The sequence below is a fragment of the Equus caballus genome, chromosome 12 (assembly GCF_041296265.1).
Source record: "Equus caballus isolate H_3958 breed thoroughbred chromosome 12, TB-T2T, whole genome shotgun sequence".
NCBI lineage: Eukaryota > Metazoa > Chordata > Mammalia > Perissodactyla > Equidae > Equus > Equus caballus.
The window spans coordinates 40918695-40936960 of NC_091695.1; the positions used below are offsets into that span (position 1 = coordinate 40918695).

The 18266-nt window shown below is 43.1% G+C and overlaps 1 protein-coding gene across 1 annotated transcript in view; it reads left to right on the top strand.

Moving 5' to 3' along the window:
• The window catches only part of LOC138916728 (phospholipase A and acyltransferase 4-like), a 29274-nt gene extending 12313 nt beyond the window's left edge, over positions 1–16961 (top strand). The window contains exons 3-4 of the mRNA XM_070230053.1: positions 11360–11468; positions 13283–16961. Coding sequence (XP_070086154.1) covers positions 11360–11468; positions 13283–13605 — 432 coding nt within the window. The 3' untranslated portion in view covers positions 13606–16961. The remainder of the gene's footprint in view (positions 1–11359; positions 11469–13282) is intronic.
• Positions 16962–18266: the final 1305 nt, after the last annotated feature.

The window sequence follows — 18266 nt, forward strand, 5'->3', positions numbered from 1 at the left end:
TTAATAATCTAGTTCCCATTTCAAGAAACTCTAAGAAGAAGAGCAAAATAAAATCATAGCAATCAGAAGAAAGAAAATAAAGAGCAGAAGCCAATAAAATTGTAAACAGAAAAACAATAGAGAAAATTGAAGAAACAAAAACTAGCTCTTTGAAAAGATCAATTAATTTAACTGAATTAATCAAACTTTTAGGAAGATGAGAAAGAAGAAAATAGAGAAAACACAAATTACCAGTATCAGGAATGAAACAGGATATCACTACAGAACCTACAGACATCAAAAGGAATACAACGGAATACTATCAATAACGTTACATAAATTTCACATTGTGGATGAAATAGACGAATTCCTTGAAAAGCACAAACTACACCACTCACGCAATAAGAAAAAGATCGTTTGAATAGGCCCTCTAACTATTAAGGAAATTAAATTTGTAATTTTAAAATTTCTGAAAAGGCAATCTCCAAGCCCAGGTAGTTTCACTGGAAAATTCTACCTAAAGTTTAAAGAACTTATTCCACATAATCACTTCCAAAATAGAAGAGGAGGGAACACTTCCAACTTTATTTTATGAAGATAGTATTATCCCGATTTGAAAACCAGACGGATAGTACCAAAAAAAGAAAAGAAAAAAAAGCTACAGACCAATATCCATGATGACTATAGATATAGAAATTTTTAAAATATATTTATTAGCACAAAGAATCCAGCAAGATATAAAAAGAATGATACACCATACCAAGTGGCGTTTACTTCAAGGATGCAAGGTTGATATTAAAAAATGAATCAGTGTAGGAGACTGACTTGCAGCAAAACAGTGTAAGGAATGCTACAGACATGCTCCCCAGTGAAACTGGTGAAAATTATAAGAAAACAATCAATTAAATTCTCTGGAAATAATTTTTGATATTTGAACCAGGACTGCTTGCTTTCATTCCCCCTTCCCAGATCACCAACATGGACATTCCACTCCAGACAGGCACAGCCAAGTACAGGCTCCTACTTCTCTCAGCTCCTATATGGGGCTATCACCCTACAGGAGCAACATGTCAGCATTACTCATCCTGACTCCAGCTCCTTGTTGCTGAAGCTGAATTCCAGATAAATGTATCTTAGAAATAAGGAAACTCTTCTGCCTGGCCCCTGTGGAGGGAATGGAGGCTCTACCTTGGGCACAGTGCAGTTGGGAATACTGGGGCCCCATCTCCCTTCCTCCAGTTTATAAGGTGGTCGTTCCACATCAGGAGAGAAAGTCTAGAAAATCTGACTTCCCCACTCCACCTAATGCTCAGATCCTAAAGCTGGAGTGGTACTCAGGGAGAAGCATCTCATTCTCCCATCTTCAGATCCAGAGCTCTGGTTCAGAGATTTTGCCTGGAGAGAGAAGCAAGACAAAACGGAGAGCTCTTCATTTCTTCCCCTAAAACACTGAAATCATTTGGAACAGAGCATGGAAAAATTCAAGCCTAATAGTGCTCTTAAAAACAAAGGAGGTTGTGCTGAAAGGCTATTGGGACAATATTGGTAGATTCATTGCAGATATAGGCTAAACTGTAGACAGGAGAGAACCAAGGGAAGAGATAGCTGAAAGGAGCCCTGTTGGGGTCACAACAAATCTTAAACACTGACCTTGGGGACTATTCCTCCAAGAGAGTCTGAGTGTGTTTAGACCAATCACTAGAGTAATTTAGAGTATACACCAGGCTGTACCCCACCCCCAAAGGAGGCAGACCAGAGGTTTAATGGAATGGGAAGAACTGGACTTCACTAATATAATACAGCCAGTCAGTAAATACAAAAACAAAATAACAATAACAAATCAAAGAGTGGGAGTGGCATAGGGAAACAGTACCCAGAGTTACTAATATATGTTCTCTAAAATGTGTAGTTTCAAACAAAAACTTAAAAGACATGCAAAGAAACAGGAAAGTATGATGCCTACACCAGAAAAAAGCAGGTAACAGAAACTGCTCAAGAGAGGATCAGATGTCAGATTTTACAGAAAAAGACTCTACAGTAGCCATTATAAACATGTTCAAAGAACTAAAGAAAACCATGAATAAAGAAGCAAAGGAGGGTATGAGGATAATGTAGCATCAAATAGAGAATATAACTAAAGACAGAATTATTTTAAAAAGAACAAAATAAAAGTTCTGGAGTTGTAAAGTATAATCATTGAAATGAAAAGTTCACTAGGTGGATTTATCAGTAGATTTGAACTGGCAGAAGAAAGAAACTTGAAGATTGGTCAATAGAAATTATGCATTCCAAAGAACAGACAGAAACAAGAACAAAGAAAAGGGCACAGAGTTCAGAAAAAGAGGAGACACCATTAAGCACACAGACATATGCATAATGAGATTCCCAGAAAGAGAGATTGGAGTAGAAAAAGTATTTAAAAAATGAAGACTGACAATTTCCCTGTTTGTTAATAAACACTAACACATCCAGGAAGCTCAATGAACTCAAAGGAGGACAGAGGCGAAAACAAAGCAATCCACAAACAGACATCATGGCAAAAATGTTGAAAGCGAAGAGGAGAAGAAAATCGTGAAAGAAACAAGAGAAGAGTGACTCTTCACTTACAAGCGAATCCAGTAAGACTAACAGCTAACTTCTCATCAGAAACAATGGAAGATAGAAGACAATGGGATAAAAGAATAAAACCCCAGGACCAGATGGCTTTCCTGGGGAATTCTACCAAACTTTCAGAGAGGATTTAATACCTATCCTTTTCAAGCTATTCCAAAAAATTAGGGAAGATGGAACACTTCCTAACACATTCTATGAGGCCAACATCACACTGATACCAAAACCTGACAAGGACACCACGAGAAAAGAGAACTACAGGCCAATATCACTGATGAACATAGATGCAAAAATTCTAAACAAAATTTTGGCAACCAGAATTCAGCAAAAGAATCATACATCATGATCAGGTGGGATTCATACCAGGGACACAGGGATGGTTCAACATCCGCAAATCAATCAACGTGATACACCACGTCAACAAACTGAGGAATAAAAACCACATGATCATCTCAATAGATGCAGAGAAGGCATTGGACAAGATCCAACAGCCATTTATGATAAAAACTCTGAACAAAATGGGCATAGAAGGGAACTACCTCAACATAATAAAGGCCATATACAACAAACCCATAGCCAACATCATACTCAATGGGCAAAAACTGAACCCCATCCCCCTGAAAACAGGAACGAGACAAGGATGCCCTCTATCACCACTCTTATTTAACATAGTACTGGAGGTCCTGGCCAGAGCAATCAGGCAAGAAAAAGGAATAAAAGGAATCCAAATAGGGAGGGAAGAAGTGAAACTCTCACTGTTTGCAAACGACCTGATCTTACATATAGAAAACCCCAAAGAATCCATTGGAAAACTGTTAAAAGTAATCAACAACTACAGCAAAGTTGCAGGGTATAAAATCAATTTGCATAAATCAGTAGCATTTCTATACTCCAGTAATGAACCAACAGAAAAAGAACTCAAGAATACAATACCATTCACAATCGCAACAAAAAGAATAAAATACCTTGGGGTAAATTTAACTAAGGAAGTGAAGGACCTATATAATGAAAATTACAAGGCCTTTCTGAGAGAATTGGATGACGACATAAGGAGATGGAAAGACATTCCATGTACATGGATTGGAAGAATAAACATAGTTAAAATGTCCATTCTACCTAAAGCAATCTACAGATTCAATGCCATCCCAATCAGAATCCCAATGGCATTCTTTACAGAATTAGAACAAAGCATCCTAAAATTCATATGGGGCAACAAAAGACCCCGAATTTCTAAAGCAATCCTGAGAAAAAAGAACAAAACGGGAGGCATTACAATCCCTGACTTCAAAACATACTACAAAGCTACAGTAATCAAAACAGCATGGTACTGGTACAGAAGCAGGTGCACAGATCAATGGAACAGAATTGAAAGCCCAGAAATAAAACCCACATCTATGGACAGCTTATCTTTGACAAAGGAGCTGAGGGCATACAATGGAGAAAAGAAAGTCTTTTCAACAAATGGTGCTGGGAAAACTGGAAAGCCACATGTAAAAGAATGAAAATTGACCATTCTTTTTCACCATTCACCAAAATAAACTCAAAATGGATCAAAAACCTAAAGGTGAGACCTGAAACCATAAGGCTTCTGGAAGAAAACGTAGGCAGTACACTCTTTGACATCAGTATTAAAAGGATCTTTTCGGACACCATGCCTTCTCAGAGAAGGGAAACAATAGAAAGAATAAACAAATGGGACTTCATCAGATTAAAGAGCTTCTTCAAGGCAAATGAAAACAGGATTGAAACAAAAAAAACAACCCACTAACTGGGAAAAAATATTTGCAAGTCATATATCTGACAAAGGCTTAATACCCATAATACATAAAGAACTCTCACAACTCAACAACAAAACATCAAACAACCCAATCAAAAAATGGGCTGGAGACATGAACAGACATTTCTCCAAAGAAGATATACTGATGGCCAATAGGCACATGAAAAGATGCTCATCATCGCTGATCATCAGGGAAATGCAAATCAAAACTACACTAAGATATCACCTTACACCTGTTAGAATGACAAAAATATCTAAAACTAATAGCAACAAATGTTGGAGAGGTTGCGGAGAAAAAGGAACCCTCATACACTGCTGGTGGGAATGCAAACTGGTGCAGCCACTATGGAAAACAGTATGGAGATTCCTCAAAAAATTAAAAATAGAACTACCATACGATCCAGCCATCCCACTACTGGGTATTTATCCAAAGAGCTTGAAGTCAGCAATCCCAAAAGTCCTATGCACCCCAAGGTTTATTGCAGCACTGTGTACAACAGCCAAGACATGGAAGCAACCTAAGTGTCCAGCAACAGACGAATGGATAAAGAAGATGTGGTGCATATATACAATGGAATACTACTCAGCTGCAAAACAGAACAAAATCATTCCATTTGCAATAACATGGATGGACCTTGAGAGAATTATGTTAAGTGAAATAAGCCAGTGAGAGGATAATCTGTGTATGACTCCACTCATATGAGGAATTTAAAATTATGGACTAAGAACAGTTTAGTGGATACCAGGGGAAAGGTGGGGTGGGGGGTGGGCACAAAGGGTGAAGTGGTGCACCTACAACATGACTGACAAACATTAATGTACAACTGAAATTTCACAAGATTGTAACCTATCAATAACTCAATAAAAAAATAAAATAAAGGGAAAAAAGTCAAGTGTGAAAAAAAAAAGACAATGGGATAACGTATTTAAAGTGCTCAAAGAAGAAAAACTTTCAACCAAAATCTATATCCAGCAAAGCTATCTTTCAAACTGAACGTGAAATAGAGACATTCCCCAAAAAACAAAAACTGAGAAAATTTGCTCCTTATAAGACCTGCCTTATAAGAAATATTAAAGGGTCTTCTTTAGGCTGAAAGCAAGTGAACCCAACAGTAATTCAAATCCACACAGAAACTTAGAGCACCAGTAAAGGCTATTATGGAATCGAAAACTATATAAACGCATATTTCTTCTCCTTTCTACACTTAACAGATTGAAAAAGTAATTGTATAAAACGGTATGCATATAGGGGCTGGCCCCGTGGCCGAGTGGTTAAGTTCGTGCGCTCCACTGCAGGCGGTCCAGTGTTTCGTTGGTTCGAATCCTGGGTGCGGACATGGCACTGCTCATCAGACCATGCTGAGGCAGTGTGCCACATGCCACAACTAGAAGAACCCACAACGAAGAATATACAACTATGTACCGGGGGGCTTTGGGGAGAAAAAGGAAAAAATAAAATCTTTTTAAAAAAAAAAACGGTATGCATATAATGTATTTTTGGGCCTATAACATTTAGAAATCTAATATATTTGCCAATAATAGCACAATAGAGGTGGCTGAGAGCAAACCTGTGTTGAGATAAAGTAATTCAACTCCACAGGAACAGATAAGGAGAACCAGAAATGATGAATCCAATGGTCCCTACAACAAAAGCTATAAGTGTGTACTTACTCTGTTTTCTTCTTGTACCTTCTTTAAAAGTCATAATAATTATAACATCATATTATTGGATTTGTAACATTTATAGATGTTATAACTATAAAAATACTAAAAGAAGGGTAAAACGGAACTAGAGTTACATAGAAGTAACACTAAATTTAAATTGGTGTAAATCACAAGCTGGTTCTGATCACTTAAAATGTATATAGTAAGTCTCTGAGCAACCACTAAGGAAATAACTTAAAAAACTAAAAAAATTATATAGTGGGAAATTATTAAAGACATTAAATTCTACATTACAAAATATGTACTTAATGTTAAAAGGCAGTAGAGGAGGAATAGAGAAACGAAAAGAGGTGAAACATACAGAAAATAAAAAGTAAGATGATAAATGTAAATCCAACTATATCAATACTAATATTAAACGTGAGTGGATTAAATGACCCAATCAAAAGGCAGGGACCCTCGCTTGCAAAAGCTCTGTCCAAGGTCCTGGGCTGAGCAATTGGCTCCAGCAATGTGTTCATTGGTCATAAGTTTGGTTTTTTTTTTCAGTTTTGCCAAAGTAAGAGATTTTATTTCAATCGTTCAGACTCCTCTAACTTTCCTGTTTCACTTCTCCTTCTGTCAGGTGTTGTGGTAGTATAAAGGGACATTTAGGGGATCTGGCTATGAAGAAGAAGTGCTGGAAACACGTTTAGTTTAGGCTTTGTGGGATATGATTGTATGACTCACAGTTACGCCATCTAGAGCTAGCTGTCCTGGTGCAGAGATGGCTTCCTGAGTATTCCTACTGCCCACTGTGCTGACTCACCCAGTATTGTGGCATGAGGATGCACAGCCAGAAGTTAAAATAAAATAGGAAGGTCTTTTACAGTATTTGGCATTGGAAGCAGAAGAGTAGTGGAGGAGAAATATGGTTTGAAATGAACACAGTCAGAAGCTAGTCTACAGAAAATTCTTCCAGATCTTGGAGTTCATATACGAAAGAAAGTTGATAGAAGTTTTCCCAGATTTGACAATCAACCAAAAATTTTTATGATGTTACCAATGATGAATTGAGAAGTTGAAATGAACTGGATCTCAGAAAATGACTCAGAAGAATTGTGTGCCTCTGCCAAATTCTTGACAGCCAATTTGATCTCACAAAATGGAGCCTCCAATTTACAGACTGTTTTTCCACCAAAGTTTGGACATTCAGCTTAGCTTCAAATGGAACCTTAAGTGCAAGGGAGTCAGGAAAATGAAGTGTAACATTTTCAGCCTGTATTATAATCATTGATTGAAATGGGTGCTAAGTGAATTCACAGTATCTGTCATTCAAGGTAAATAGACTGATTCACTGCCTCCTGCAGACACTGCTTGGGTTACAATATGTGGTTCAAATCTGCAGAAAACAGAGAGACTAAGAAAGCCATCCATGGAACCAAGAGAACTAGTTGTAGATAGTAAGAGAGCCTTGTAATTATTACAAATGCTCCCTCCTTTATGATAACAGACACACTGCCAAAGAAACTATGTGTGTGTGTGTGCGTGCGCGCGTGTGTGTGTGCTTAGGGAGTATTCACAGATCCTAATGGAAAAATATATGAAGAGGTGTTGGGTAACATGTAATATCTTTCAGTGGGTCATGAATTCACAAGAAAAAACATACTCGATGTCTAAGATCACTAAAAATGAATTTTAATGATGCAGAATCTTTGCGGTAAAAATGTCTAATTTTTGTAGTATATATATCTGTGCCACCATAGAGGGGAACATAGTTGTTTCATTGAAGTTTCTCCTCGATTTTCTTCTATTAACTTTCAAGTCTGATTTTTCAAATTTAAATCCTTTTAAAGTCTGTCTTTGTATGGAATGTTCCAAGGTATTCACATGTTTATCTCTGAATTCTCTGTTCTGATTCATTGTTCTAGTTTTGAGCTATCATCTTTATGACTTTGTGTTACATCTCTTATATTTTCTCTCCCTATTCATCATTTTTAACCTGACTTAGGTATTCATGAAACTATTTTTCCATATAAAATTTAGAATAACTTTATCCAGTCTCTCAGGAATAATCTAGCTTGAGTTTTGGCTGTTATTTCATTGAATTTCTAGAATATCAGATAAAAGAGTAACCAAGAACAAAAGCATTAGTAAGAATAACGGGGCATATTTTATGGTCATGAAAAGTTACCTCGGCATCCCCCCTCTCAGCTTCCAACACCTATGTAACCATTCCCTGTATTAAATTCCACTGTTCGAAATACCCAGTGTGTTCCTGAGTGGACAGTGACACGTAGAGCTGGTTCTGCCTTAAGTGAATAAGGAACACAGACCACATTCTCATTTCCCACACGCAGGACCCAGTGCTCTTTGTCAGGACATAAAATTTCAATCAGCTCTCTGAAATTTGGCTCTGGTATGCTGTTTGTTATGGGGAAAATGGATATAGATAAACGTGAGCACTCTCTAGAAATGCCAGCTCCCCTGGCTGGGGCAGATCTGTAGCTCAGTGACAGGAAAGAGAAAGTGCTCCTGGCAAATGGGACCCTTCCCCACTGTCCCTGTCACTGCCCACTAAGGGCTGACAGTGCTCAGACTGGAAAAGATCCCCTTGGGGACACAGGGAGTGAAGTGTTTATCCAGATGTGTGACCCGTTGTGTCCCTGGGATGAGCACATGTCTAGAGCGTGTGTTTTGAGTGACTATGTCCACGTGTTTCTTAGGGGATATGCACATCTACCTTCACAGATGTGAGCAGACACCTGTGTGGGAGGAGCTGTGGGTGTTTGAGCTAGGGGAGAAGCTGAAGTGTAGGCCATGGGGGGACCCAGAACTGAGAGGTGAGTGAACACCCACCTTGTCTACCTCAGCTGCTGACTGGAGTTTGGGGCCTTCCCAGCTCCAGTCCTTTCTCTCTCCACTTTCTTCCATGGCATTTGTCCTGCCTTATTAAGTGCATTCCAATTTCAGCGTTCTGACTCTGAAACCTCCCCTCTCATCAGCCCTGATCTCCAGATCGATGTAAGTTCAGGGGAGGGGCAGACAGAAGTCAGTGGTGTGCAGCTAAAAAGGAACCAGCTGACTCTGGCTTATTGGAAATGAGGCAGTTCTGGGAAGACACACTGCACATTCCAGAGGGCAGTCCACCCTGTGCATCACCTGGTTCTGAGAAGGGCTTTCTTGCTGCCAAAATGAATCAGGGCTCTGTTGCCTGGGAAACCATCTCCTCATCCAGGCAGGGCCCAAGCTCACAGTTCATCTCCCACCAGCTGCCATGGATGGAGCCTAGGCCTTGCCTTAGACAGTCAGTTTCAGAGTGAAAAAATCCCCTTGATTCCAAAGTGGAGATTGTCTCTGTGCCTGCCCTGCCCTGGCTGAGAGGGAGGGGGGGATGGGTGGACCCTACTGAACCTCCAGCCCACTTCCATGTATATTTCCTTGGTGCCATTTCCAAGCCAGACCCTTTACTGGGTCTGGGAGATGCAGGGAGGGAGGGATGAGTATACTGGATCATGCCTGAATGGAAATCAAAGCCCAGAGGGCGTGCAGACTGGCACAGAGAATTGCAACACATGACCCATGCAGGGAGAAGTGGAGGTCACAGGGGCTGGGGACCCAGAAAGTGGCAGCTGAGCTGGGCTGTGGCCTTCAGGGAAGTTTCTCAGAGGAGTGATGTCAGATGCGGGGAGAGAGGAAAAGTGGGTGAGGGGAAGGTTTTTAGGACAGAAATAGCTGATGTGCCGAGCATAAGGAACAAGAGCAAGCTCTGTGGTGAGGGAAAGGAAGTGATTCTGTCAGCCTGGGGCAGAGCGCAGGGAGGGCAAGGAGGGGTGAGGATGGGCTGGTTATGAGAACCTGGGAGCTGCCCAAGGGGTGTGCCCTGCGCCCTGGGGCCAGAGGAAAGTCATGGCCAGATGTGCCCTCTGTCAAGGCCACAGTGGGTCTTTGGGAGACTGGATATGGGGTGGCAGGGACAGGAGGAGATGGGCAAGTCTGGATAACTGTGGGGAGTTCCCAGAATTCCCAGAGTTGCCCCAGAAACAGAGACAGGGCTGCCCTGAACCATGTCAATGGGTGGGACGTGATGAGGAAGTGAATTCAGGAGGCACTTCCAGGGTCAGCAATGGTAGTTGGTATTGGAATGAGAAAGAGGACAAAGGTCAGCTGACCCCTGGCCTCAGATTGGACAGCCTGGGATGAGGGATAGAGGAGGTTTGTCATTCTCGGAGATCAGGCACAGAGAGGGAGAAAACTGAAGAGTTCATATGAGGAGGCTGTGGTGCTCTGGGCCAGGACAATGAGGATCGGGAAGGAGGTGTGGAAGGAGAGGAAGGCAGGGGCAAGTCAGGCCCAGGGGGAGAAGTGGCAGAGAAGACCCAGCTCAGCCACTGCCCAGCTGACTGTTCTCAGGAAAGTTCCTTCACCTCTCTGATCCTCAGCTTGTCACCTGATCAATGGAGTGATGCTTCCTTCCTAGGGACGGTGTGAGGGTTGCAGATATTGTAGGAAAAGGGCCGGCAGAGGCTGGCTGTGTGAGGGCAGCAGCCCCCTCAGTGCTGGAAGCTGGGCGGCCCCTCAGGGTCCCCTCCAAGGCTGAGGTCCTATTAGGATGCTGTCAGTTTGTGCTCTTAGGTGGGCATCTCCAATGGTGGGTGTCCTGAGGCTGGAGGAAACAGAGTCTGAGGAGGAGCAGGTGCCTGGTATAGCTGTGGGCAACCAGGGGCAGGAGGCACAATGAGGACTTGAAAGTCTGTCTGGGAAGGGCGGAGAATCTCAAGACTGACCAGCCCAACTTTGCTGGGGATGGGCCTGGGGCTGCCACATGTACACTCTTGTGTCAACACACTCAGGGGTACATGCACAATGCACCTGTATACGCATGTCTGCATCCTCAGTGTGCCCACATGCACACACAACAAACCTAGAGACACACCACACAGATATAGAACACAATACACAGTACACACACATACATACAACACATGCACACAACATACATGTACCCAACACATCTATGTATAAATGCATTAAATGACCATATATACATGTGTGTCATGCAGACACATACCACACACATGCATGATACACACACACTGGACAGATCCCCACTCTCCCACTTCACAAGGTCGTTTTTTCCAGGCTTCCAGCTCCTGGTTGTGGGGGAACCTCTAAAAGTGACAGCAGGCTGAGGACCTCAGAGGGGCCAAGATCTCTTCCCTCCACCCCAGGCTCTCACCAGGTGATGAATATCATCAAGGGGGCCCCAGGGCAAACCAAGTTCTTCAGTCAGGGCCTTCGCTGTTGCCTAGACACCTGTCAACACCATCTTGGGTTTTTTTGTTGCAGTTTTGTGTGGAACCTGAGCCTGGAGACCTGATTGAGACTTTTCGCACTGGCTACGAGTACTGGGCCATCTACGTGGAAGGTGGTGATGTGATCCACGTGGCTCCTCCAAGTAAGGACTGTTGAAAATATAATTTTTTAAATGTTTATTCAGATAATGAGATCAATGGGAAGAAAGAGCTGAGCAAGGGAAACCTGAGTTGGATTTTCCCTGAGCAGTACTTGAGCAGACCAAACCCTATGCCCTGTTGAGTCATCACAGGGGGTCCCATAGGTCCTGACAGAAGCAGAGAAAGAGGTTCATAGGCTCATCCAGTGAAGCTGGGGACCTTTAGCACTCAGATCTGTCCAGCTGACCAGTTTTCCCTAGTATGCAAACTCTCATATGACTTCAACCAGCAAAGTTTCTGAGGGTCTACAATCTTAAAGTAAGTTTCTCTTAAAGATACTTTAAGATCTGTAGTCTAAGGTCTGTGGTCTTAAAGAAAGAAGTGTGTTTCTCAGTGCTATGTTATTTGTTCTCATGTGGTTTCACAGACAACATGTTTTGAGAGTATTTACTTAACACTCCTTAACAAAAGAAGCTCTCATAGGCTTACACATCAAAAACAATTCTCATACAAGTGCACAGCGAGTATATGTGAAAGATTTATTTAACTCATTGATAACAGAAGCAGCAGGATGACAAAGCCAGTTAAAAGGAGAATGCAGGGAACATATGAATGCATAGACAATGAAAGAAACAGAAAGCTGGAAAAAGCCTACCAAATTCAATGCACGTGGTTTGTGTCCTACAGCGTGATGGTACCACAAACTTTGATGTTCTCTTCTCCACCAAGCGTCTGCATTCTCACTGGACAAAAATCATTGTCATCTCGATCAGAATAATATATGTGCATCTGATCAGTTTTCTACAAGTTATCATCTACCTTGGCAGAGTTGTAAAAATATCAAAATTGATGGTAAATGGTAAAATAAGCCCACTTAATCCAGATGACCCTGAGGGGGGCCTGTCAGAGAAAGCATGACAGTGAGGACATGTGCTCCTTTTTGTTCCTAACTTCCAGGATGTGGATAGTTTTTTTTAAGGAAATGGATTCTAAGTGGAAACATCAGTCTTTAGAAGAGAAACAGAAAATAAACATACTTAATTAACATGTCCATTAGTGACTCTCCCTCTTAGAAAATAAAACCTGGACTCACCCTAGGATGGAATTTGGATTCCACGAGCTGATGACTCTTCTGTGGCCCTCTCCATGTGCCCAGAGTGGTGCCCGGTCCTAGGAGAGAAGACACTCACGTGAGGGATTCCCTAAGGCTCAGCTCAGCGCTGTGGAAGGAGCCTGCCCTTTGGAGCTTGAGAGAGGCAGTTTCACATTCGGGTTCTAGCACTTTCCACAACACAGAAAAGTCTGAAAATGTCTCTCTGGGTCCAATATTCGTTGTAAAATGAAGATGATGATACTTACCTTGGAAGTTAAAAAGGAGATTAAATTAGGTAATATGTGAGAAGTTGCCCAGCATAGTGTCTGAAACACAGTGGGTACTAAAACAAATTTGACCTCTTTCTGAAATTCACAAGTACACAAATATAAATAAATCATTACTGTCATTATTTATAATGGCTAAATTTGTGAACAACCTAAAAGCTCAGTAATAGGGGACTGGTCAAATAGATGACGTACATTCATATAATGGAATGCAATGGCAGCTATTGACAATCCCAACAGTCATTGACTTGAAAAATATTCACAACTTGTTAAGTTAAAAGAGAAAAATCTGTGACTCCTCCAATCACGTTTTTGAAAGGAGAAGAAGGAAAAGCTCACTTGTGGATTCCCTTCATCCTTCTTTCCTGTCTGGTCCCTACCCTTTCACTACCTCGCCTTCCCATACATCTCCGGCTGACAGCATCTCTGATTCCAGGTGAGAAGCCTGGGGCTGGCATCTTCTCCAGCATCTCAAGCATCTTCTCCAGCATCTCAAGCATCTTCTCCATTCTGAGCAGCAGGGCAGTGGTAAAACAGGAGCGCCTGCAGGACGTGGTGGGAAGCTACCGCTATTGGGTCAACAACTACTTGGACCACAAATACAGGCCATGGCCTGTGAACCAGATCATCAGTTCTGCAAAGGAGAAGATTGGCGAGGAGACGGAATACAGTGTTCTGGGCAAGAACTGTGAGCACTTTGTCACCCTTCGGCGATATGGCAGGGTCTGCAGCAGGCAGGCAAGGCCCTCTTTGGGCTGATCCCTGTGCTTCCTGGAGGTCTGCTTGGGGTGGGAGTGAGCGGGCAGTACAGCCAGAGGGGAGAATCACTGTGAAGGACACAACATGGGCTCTTGGGGACCTGTTGGTCAAGAGGCAGCATCTCTGAGCTCAAATCTTGGATCTGCTTCTAAGCCACTGAGGGTCTTTGGACAGGTTACTTCCCCTCTAGGACTCAGTTTCCCCATCTGCAGAAGGAGGAGTTACATGGAGGACCTCTGGAGTCCTGACCAGCTCTGACCTTCTGGGATCCTTTGCCTCTAAGATCCACCCTGAAAGGCAGCTCCTGAAGCCCCCGGGTTGTCAGGGAGACTCTGGGCCAATTCAGGTCCGTGGCCCCAAAAGGCACTCAGGCAAGGCATGCTCAAGGTCAGGGGGCCTATGTAAGAGCTCAGGAACATTTTTATGTAAGATCTGGGGCACAACTTGTACCTCCTCCCCCTTAACAGTCTTCCAAATTTCTTATCTGAAAACACACAGCTAATAAGTGGCAGAAGCAAGATTCAAACCCCAAGCTGTCCCTCTCTAGAGTCTCTGCTGTTTCCTGCCACACTACATCACCTCCAGAGCTACCAGCCCAAGTGGTTGAGTGGATGGGGGGCCCTGCAAGAGATGCAGATGAGGGCAGGAGGAGCAGATTTGGGGAGAGAAATCAAGAGTTTGGACATGGTGATGGGATGTTTGAGGTGGCCAGTGTCAATGCAAATAGTCCATATTTCATCTATAAATCAAAACTGGGGTGAGTTTAATATATGAGCCAGTTTGGGGAAAACAACCTTCACCAAGGAAGGAAGCACTCTGAAGCATCGGGGTGTACAGAATGGTTATATGCCATCTTGGGACAAGGAACATACATCAAATATGACAGGAAGATGCCTTTTTTCACAGTCACGAGATGCTTTGCTGGCACAGCAGGTCAGTGGTCAGCAGGTCTGTGGTCATGAGATGAGGATGGTAGGTCAGTAACTAATCCTTAGTTTCTGGGAAGAAATGTTTATCTATAAAGAAATGCTGATATGGGGGAGGCAGCATCCCTATCTTTGTAGGCATCATTTGTGGCTTTGGGACATTACAACTGTTTATAGCAGGTGTACAGTGCATGCTTGACAGTTCATGTCAGCCCTTTCTGGAAAAACAAGGTCAGGACGAGTTAGTTTTACACCAAATGACTTCCTCATATACTCCAATATATCTTATTGCTTGTCATTTATTTATCACTGGTTAGACATCTAGGTACAGATAGTGTAGCAGTTGGACATTTGAGTCTGGAGTTCAGGGCTGAGGTGGGGCTGGAAATGGAAGTTTCCGGGCTGCACTTGTAGACAGTACACAACGTACAGTGAACTAAAAGTGCCGTGGCTTCCCGAAACTTCCCCTCAGCTTCCCCCACAGCCCCTCCCTCGCAGGGGAGTTGCCCAGGCAGAACCCAGACCACAAAAAGTCCCCAGTCTCACCCCCGGAGCAGTGGGAGAAACCAAAAACAAAGCCTGCTCCCTACCCACCCCGAGTCAGGGACGAATGTCCTCACCCAGAAGCTCACACAAAATGAGTCCATCAGCCCATCCTGCAGGCTGTCAGGACAAGCCCAGACAAGCCCACCACTAAGTGGTCACGACTTCCCGTTGTCCAGGAAATGGGGCCTCTGGGACACAGCCAGCTCCCTCCCTGGGAGAGGACTCCAGGCTGGCCAGCTCAGAGGGAAGCTGAGAGGCCAGGCCCAAGGGAGGACAGGAGAATGAGCGTGGATTCCAGGCCCTGGGGAGGGAGGGAGAAGTGCCTGGACTTGCTGTGGACTCTGAACACGGCTGCTCACTTCCAGGTGGAACAGGCGGTGGTTGGAGGAGAGGTGACCCTGGGACTGGGACTCCTGGGTGTCATTGGATATTCTCTTTTGAAGAAACGATATCAAAACCAAGTGACAGCCTCAAGGAGCCACAGGATCCTGCATTAGAAGCTGCTGTGGAGGCCAGAGGAGAGGGCCTCCCAAAGCAATTCTGTCTGCCTGACGATCTCACTTGGGCAGCATGTAGTTCCCTCCCTCGCTTTTCCTCTCTCACTGGCTGGAGGATGGGCTAATTGTACCAAGACTGAAGAATCGATACATCTATCTATCTGTCCCTTCAGAAAGGATTTCAACTGTGTTTTTGTAGACTTCTGACCCAGAAAGGAAGAACATACCATTGACTCAGCGCCTGTTGGTACTCCCAGCAATGTCTAGCTGTGTGACCTTTGGGAAGCTCTTGAGTCTCAGGGCCTCAGCTCCTTCTCTGAGATGGGGGTCATGATCCACTTCACAGTGATGTCACGGGGATCAAATAAGATGATGTGTAGAAGACCGGTGCACGATGTCCAATACCTGGCGGGTACTCAGTGGATTGTCTACATCATTCCGTGCACACTGACCGTTATTGTAATTAGACATCATCTCAGGGTGCAAAAGAAAAAAATTTAATTATGTTCCACTCTAGTCACGTTATCTGGTGCATATATCCCCTGACAACACATAGACATCTCCCAGCATCTTCTTAATGACCTCCTTCTGTCAGCCCTCCTTTTCAGAAAGTATCTTTCTTTTTTAACTCCAAAGACTAGTCCTCACCCATCTGTGACTACCAGAACGAATTATATTATCTTTCCATGACCACACTGCCATGGCTCAAGCTGCCCCTGGGTTGAATGCTGAAAATTAGCCCCCTCAGTCTTTAAGGCTGTGAATACTCTGTATCATGCCAAGTGGGGGCTACGTCATCATACATCTGTCCAAACCTATAGAATATACAGCACCCAGAGTGAACCCTAACGTCAACTACGGCCTTTGGGTGACTATGATGTGTCAATGTTGGTTGACACATCTGCCCTGGGATGAGACTCAGGCTCCCAGGAGCTCTTAAGCGGACAAAGACTGGTGCTGGCTCTGCCCCACCCCTGGGTGCCCCTGTACCAGGGGTGTCACTTATGCTGGGCTCACCCACAGTCCCTTCCCAGTGAAACTGCCTCTGTATCAGGTTGGAACTATGTGACCCTGCCCCATCAGGCAGAGCTGATTGGCCTACTAGGGGTCGCCTGACCCAATGGCAGCCAATCTGTAGGCCGAAATAGGATGTGGCAAGCTGAGCTGATCAGATTCTCTCTCCCGAAGGCAGCTGGAGAGATGGAGCTGAGCTGATGCAGGAAGAGAAACCACAGGAGGGGATGTGGGATCAAAGACTTGAGGGTTGGCTGAGTCACATTCATGGCTGGCAATCTTCAACACAATTCCAGCCACTGAGGTCCCGGGCGCTGAAAGGCCAGTGGTTCCTGTTCTTGTCCATCATAGATCTGTCCACCCCCGCCCCTCCTGTATCCTCACACCATATGAAGAACACAGCCCTCCAAGAAAAAAAACAAGAAAAGCAGTGAATGGCCAGGACCCACTTCCATGTAGCTGGGAAGGAGCCTGTATTTGTCAGCTTGGGCTGTGTGATATGATTTATAACAAGAAATATATATGTGGTCTTAATTCCCATTTCTAGCACACAGCTCCTAAAACCCTTGGAATTTTATTTTTATTGCGGACATATTGGCTTTTAACATTGTGTAAATTCCAGGTGTACATTATTACATTTCAGTTTCTGTATAGATTGCATCGTGTTCACCACCAATAGTCTAGTTTGCATCCATCACCTTACACATGTGCCCCTTTACCCCTTTTGCCCTCCCCCCATTTGCCCATCAGCCATTTTTCCTCTGATAAGCACTAATCTGTTCTCCCCATCTATACGTTTGTTGCCTTCCACATATGAGTGAAATCATGCAGTATCTGTCTTTCTCTGTCTGGTTTATAATGCCTTCAAGGTCCATCTATGTTGTTGCAGGTGGCACAATTTTGACTTTTTTGGCTGACTAGTATTCCATTGTATATATATACACCATATCTTCTTTATCTATTCATCTGTAGAAGGGCACTTGGGTTGCTGCCACATCTTGGCTGTTGTGAATAATGCTGCAATGAACATAGGGGTGCATAAATCTCTTTGGATCATTGATTTCAAGTTCTTTGGATAACTACCCAGTGGCAGGATAGCTGGATCATATGATATTTCTTATTTTTAATTTTTTGAGAAATCTCCATACTGTTTTCCATAGTGGCTGCACCAGCTTGCATTCCCACCAGCAGTGTATGAGCATTCCCTTCTCTCCACATCCTCTCCAACATTCCTTGTTTTTTTGTCTTGGTAATTCTAGCCACTCTGACCAGAGTGAGGTGATATCTCATTGTAGTTTTGATTTGCGTTTCCCTAATAATTAGTGATGTTTAGCATCATTTCATGTGTCTGTTGGCAATCTGTATATCTTCCTTGGAAAAATGTCTGTTCATGTCCTCTGCCCATTTTTTGATTGGGTTGTTTATTGTTTTGTTGTTGTTGTTGAGTTGTATGAGTTCTTTATATATTTTGGAGATCAACCCCTTGTCTGATAAATGATTTTCAAATATTTTCTCCCAGTTGGTGGGTTGTCTTTCCATTTTGCTCATGATTTTCTTTGCTTTTCAGAAGCTTTTTAGTCTGATATAGTCCCATTTGTTAGCTTTTTTTTTTGTTTCCCTTGCCCAAGTAGACATGGTATTCAAAAAGATCCTTATAAGGCTGATGTCAAAGAGAGTA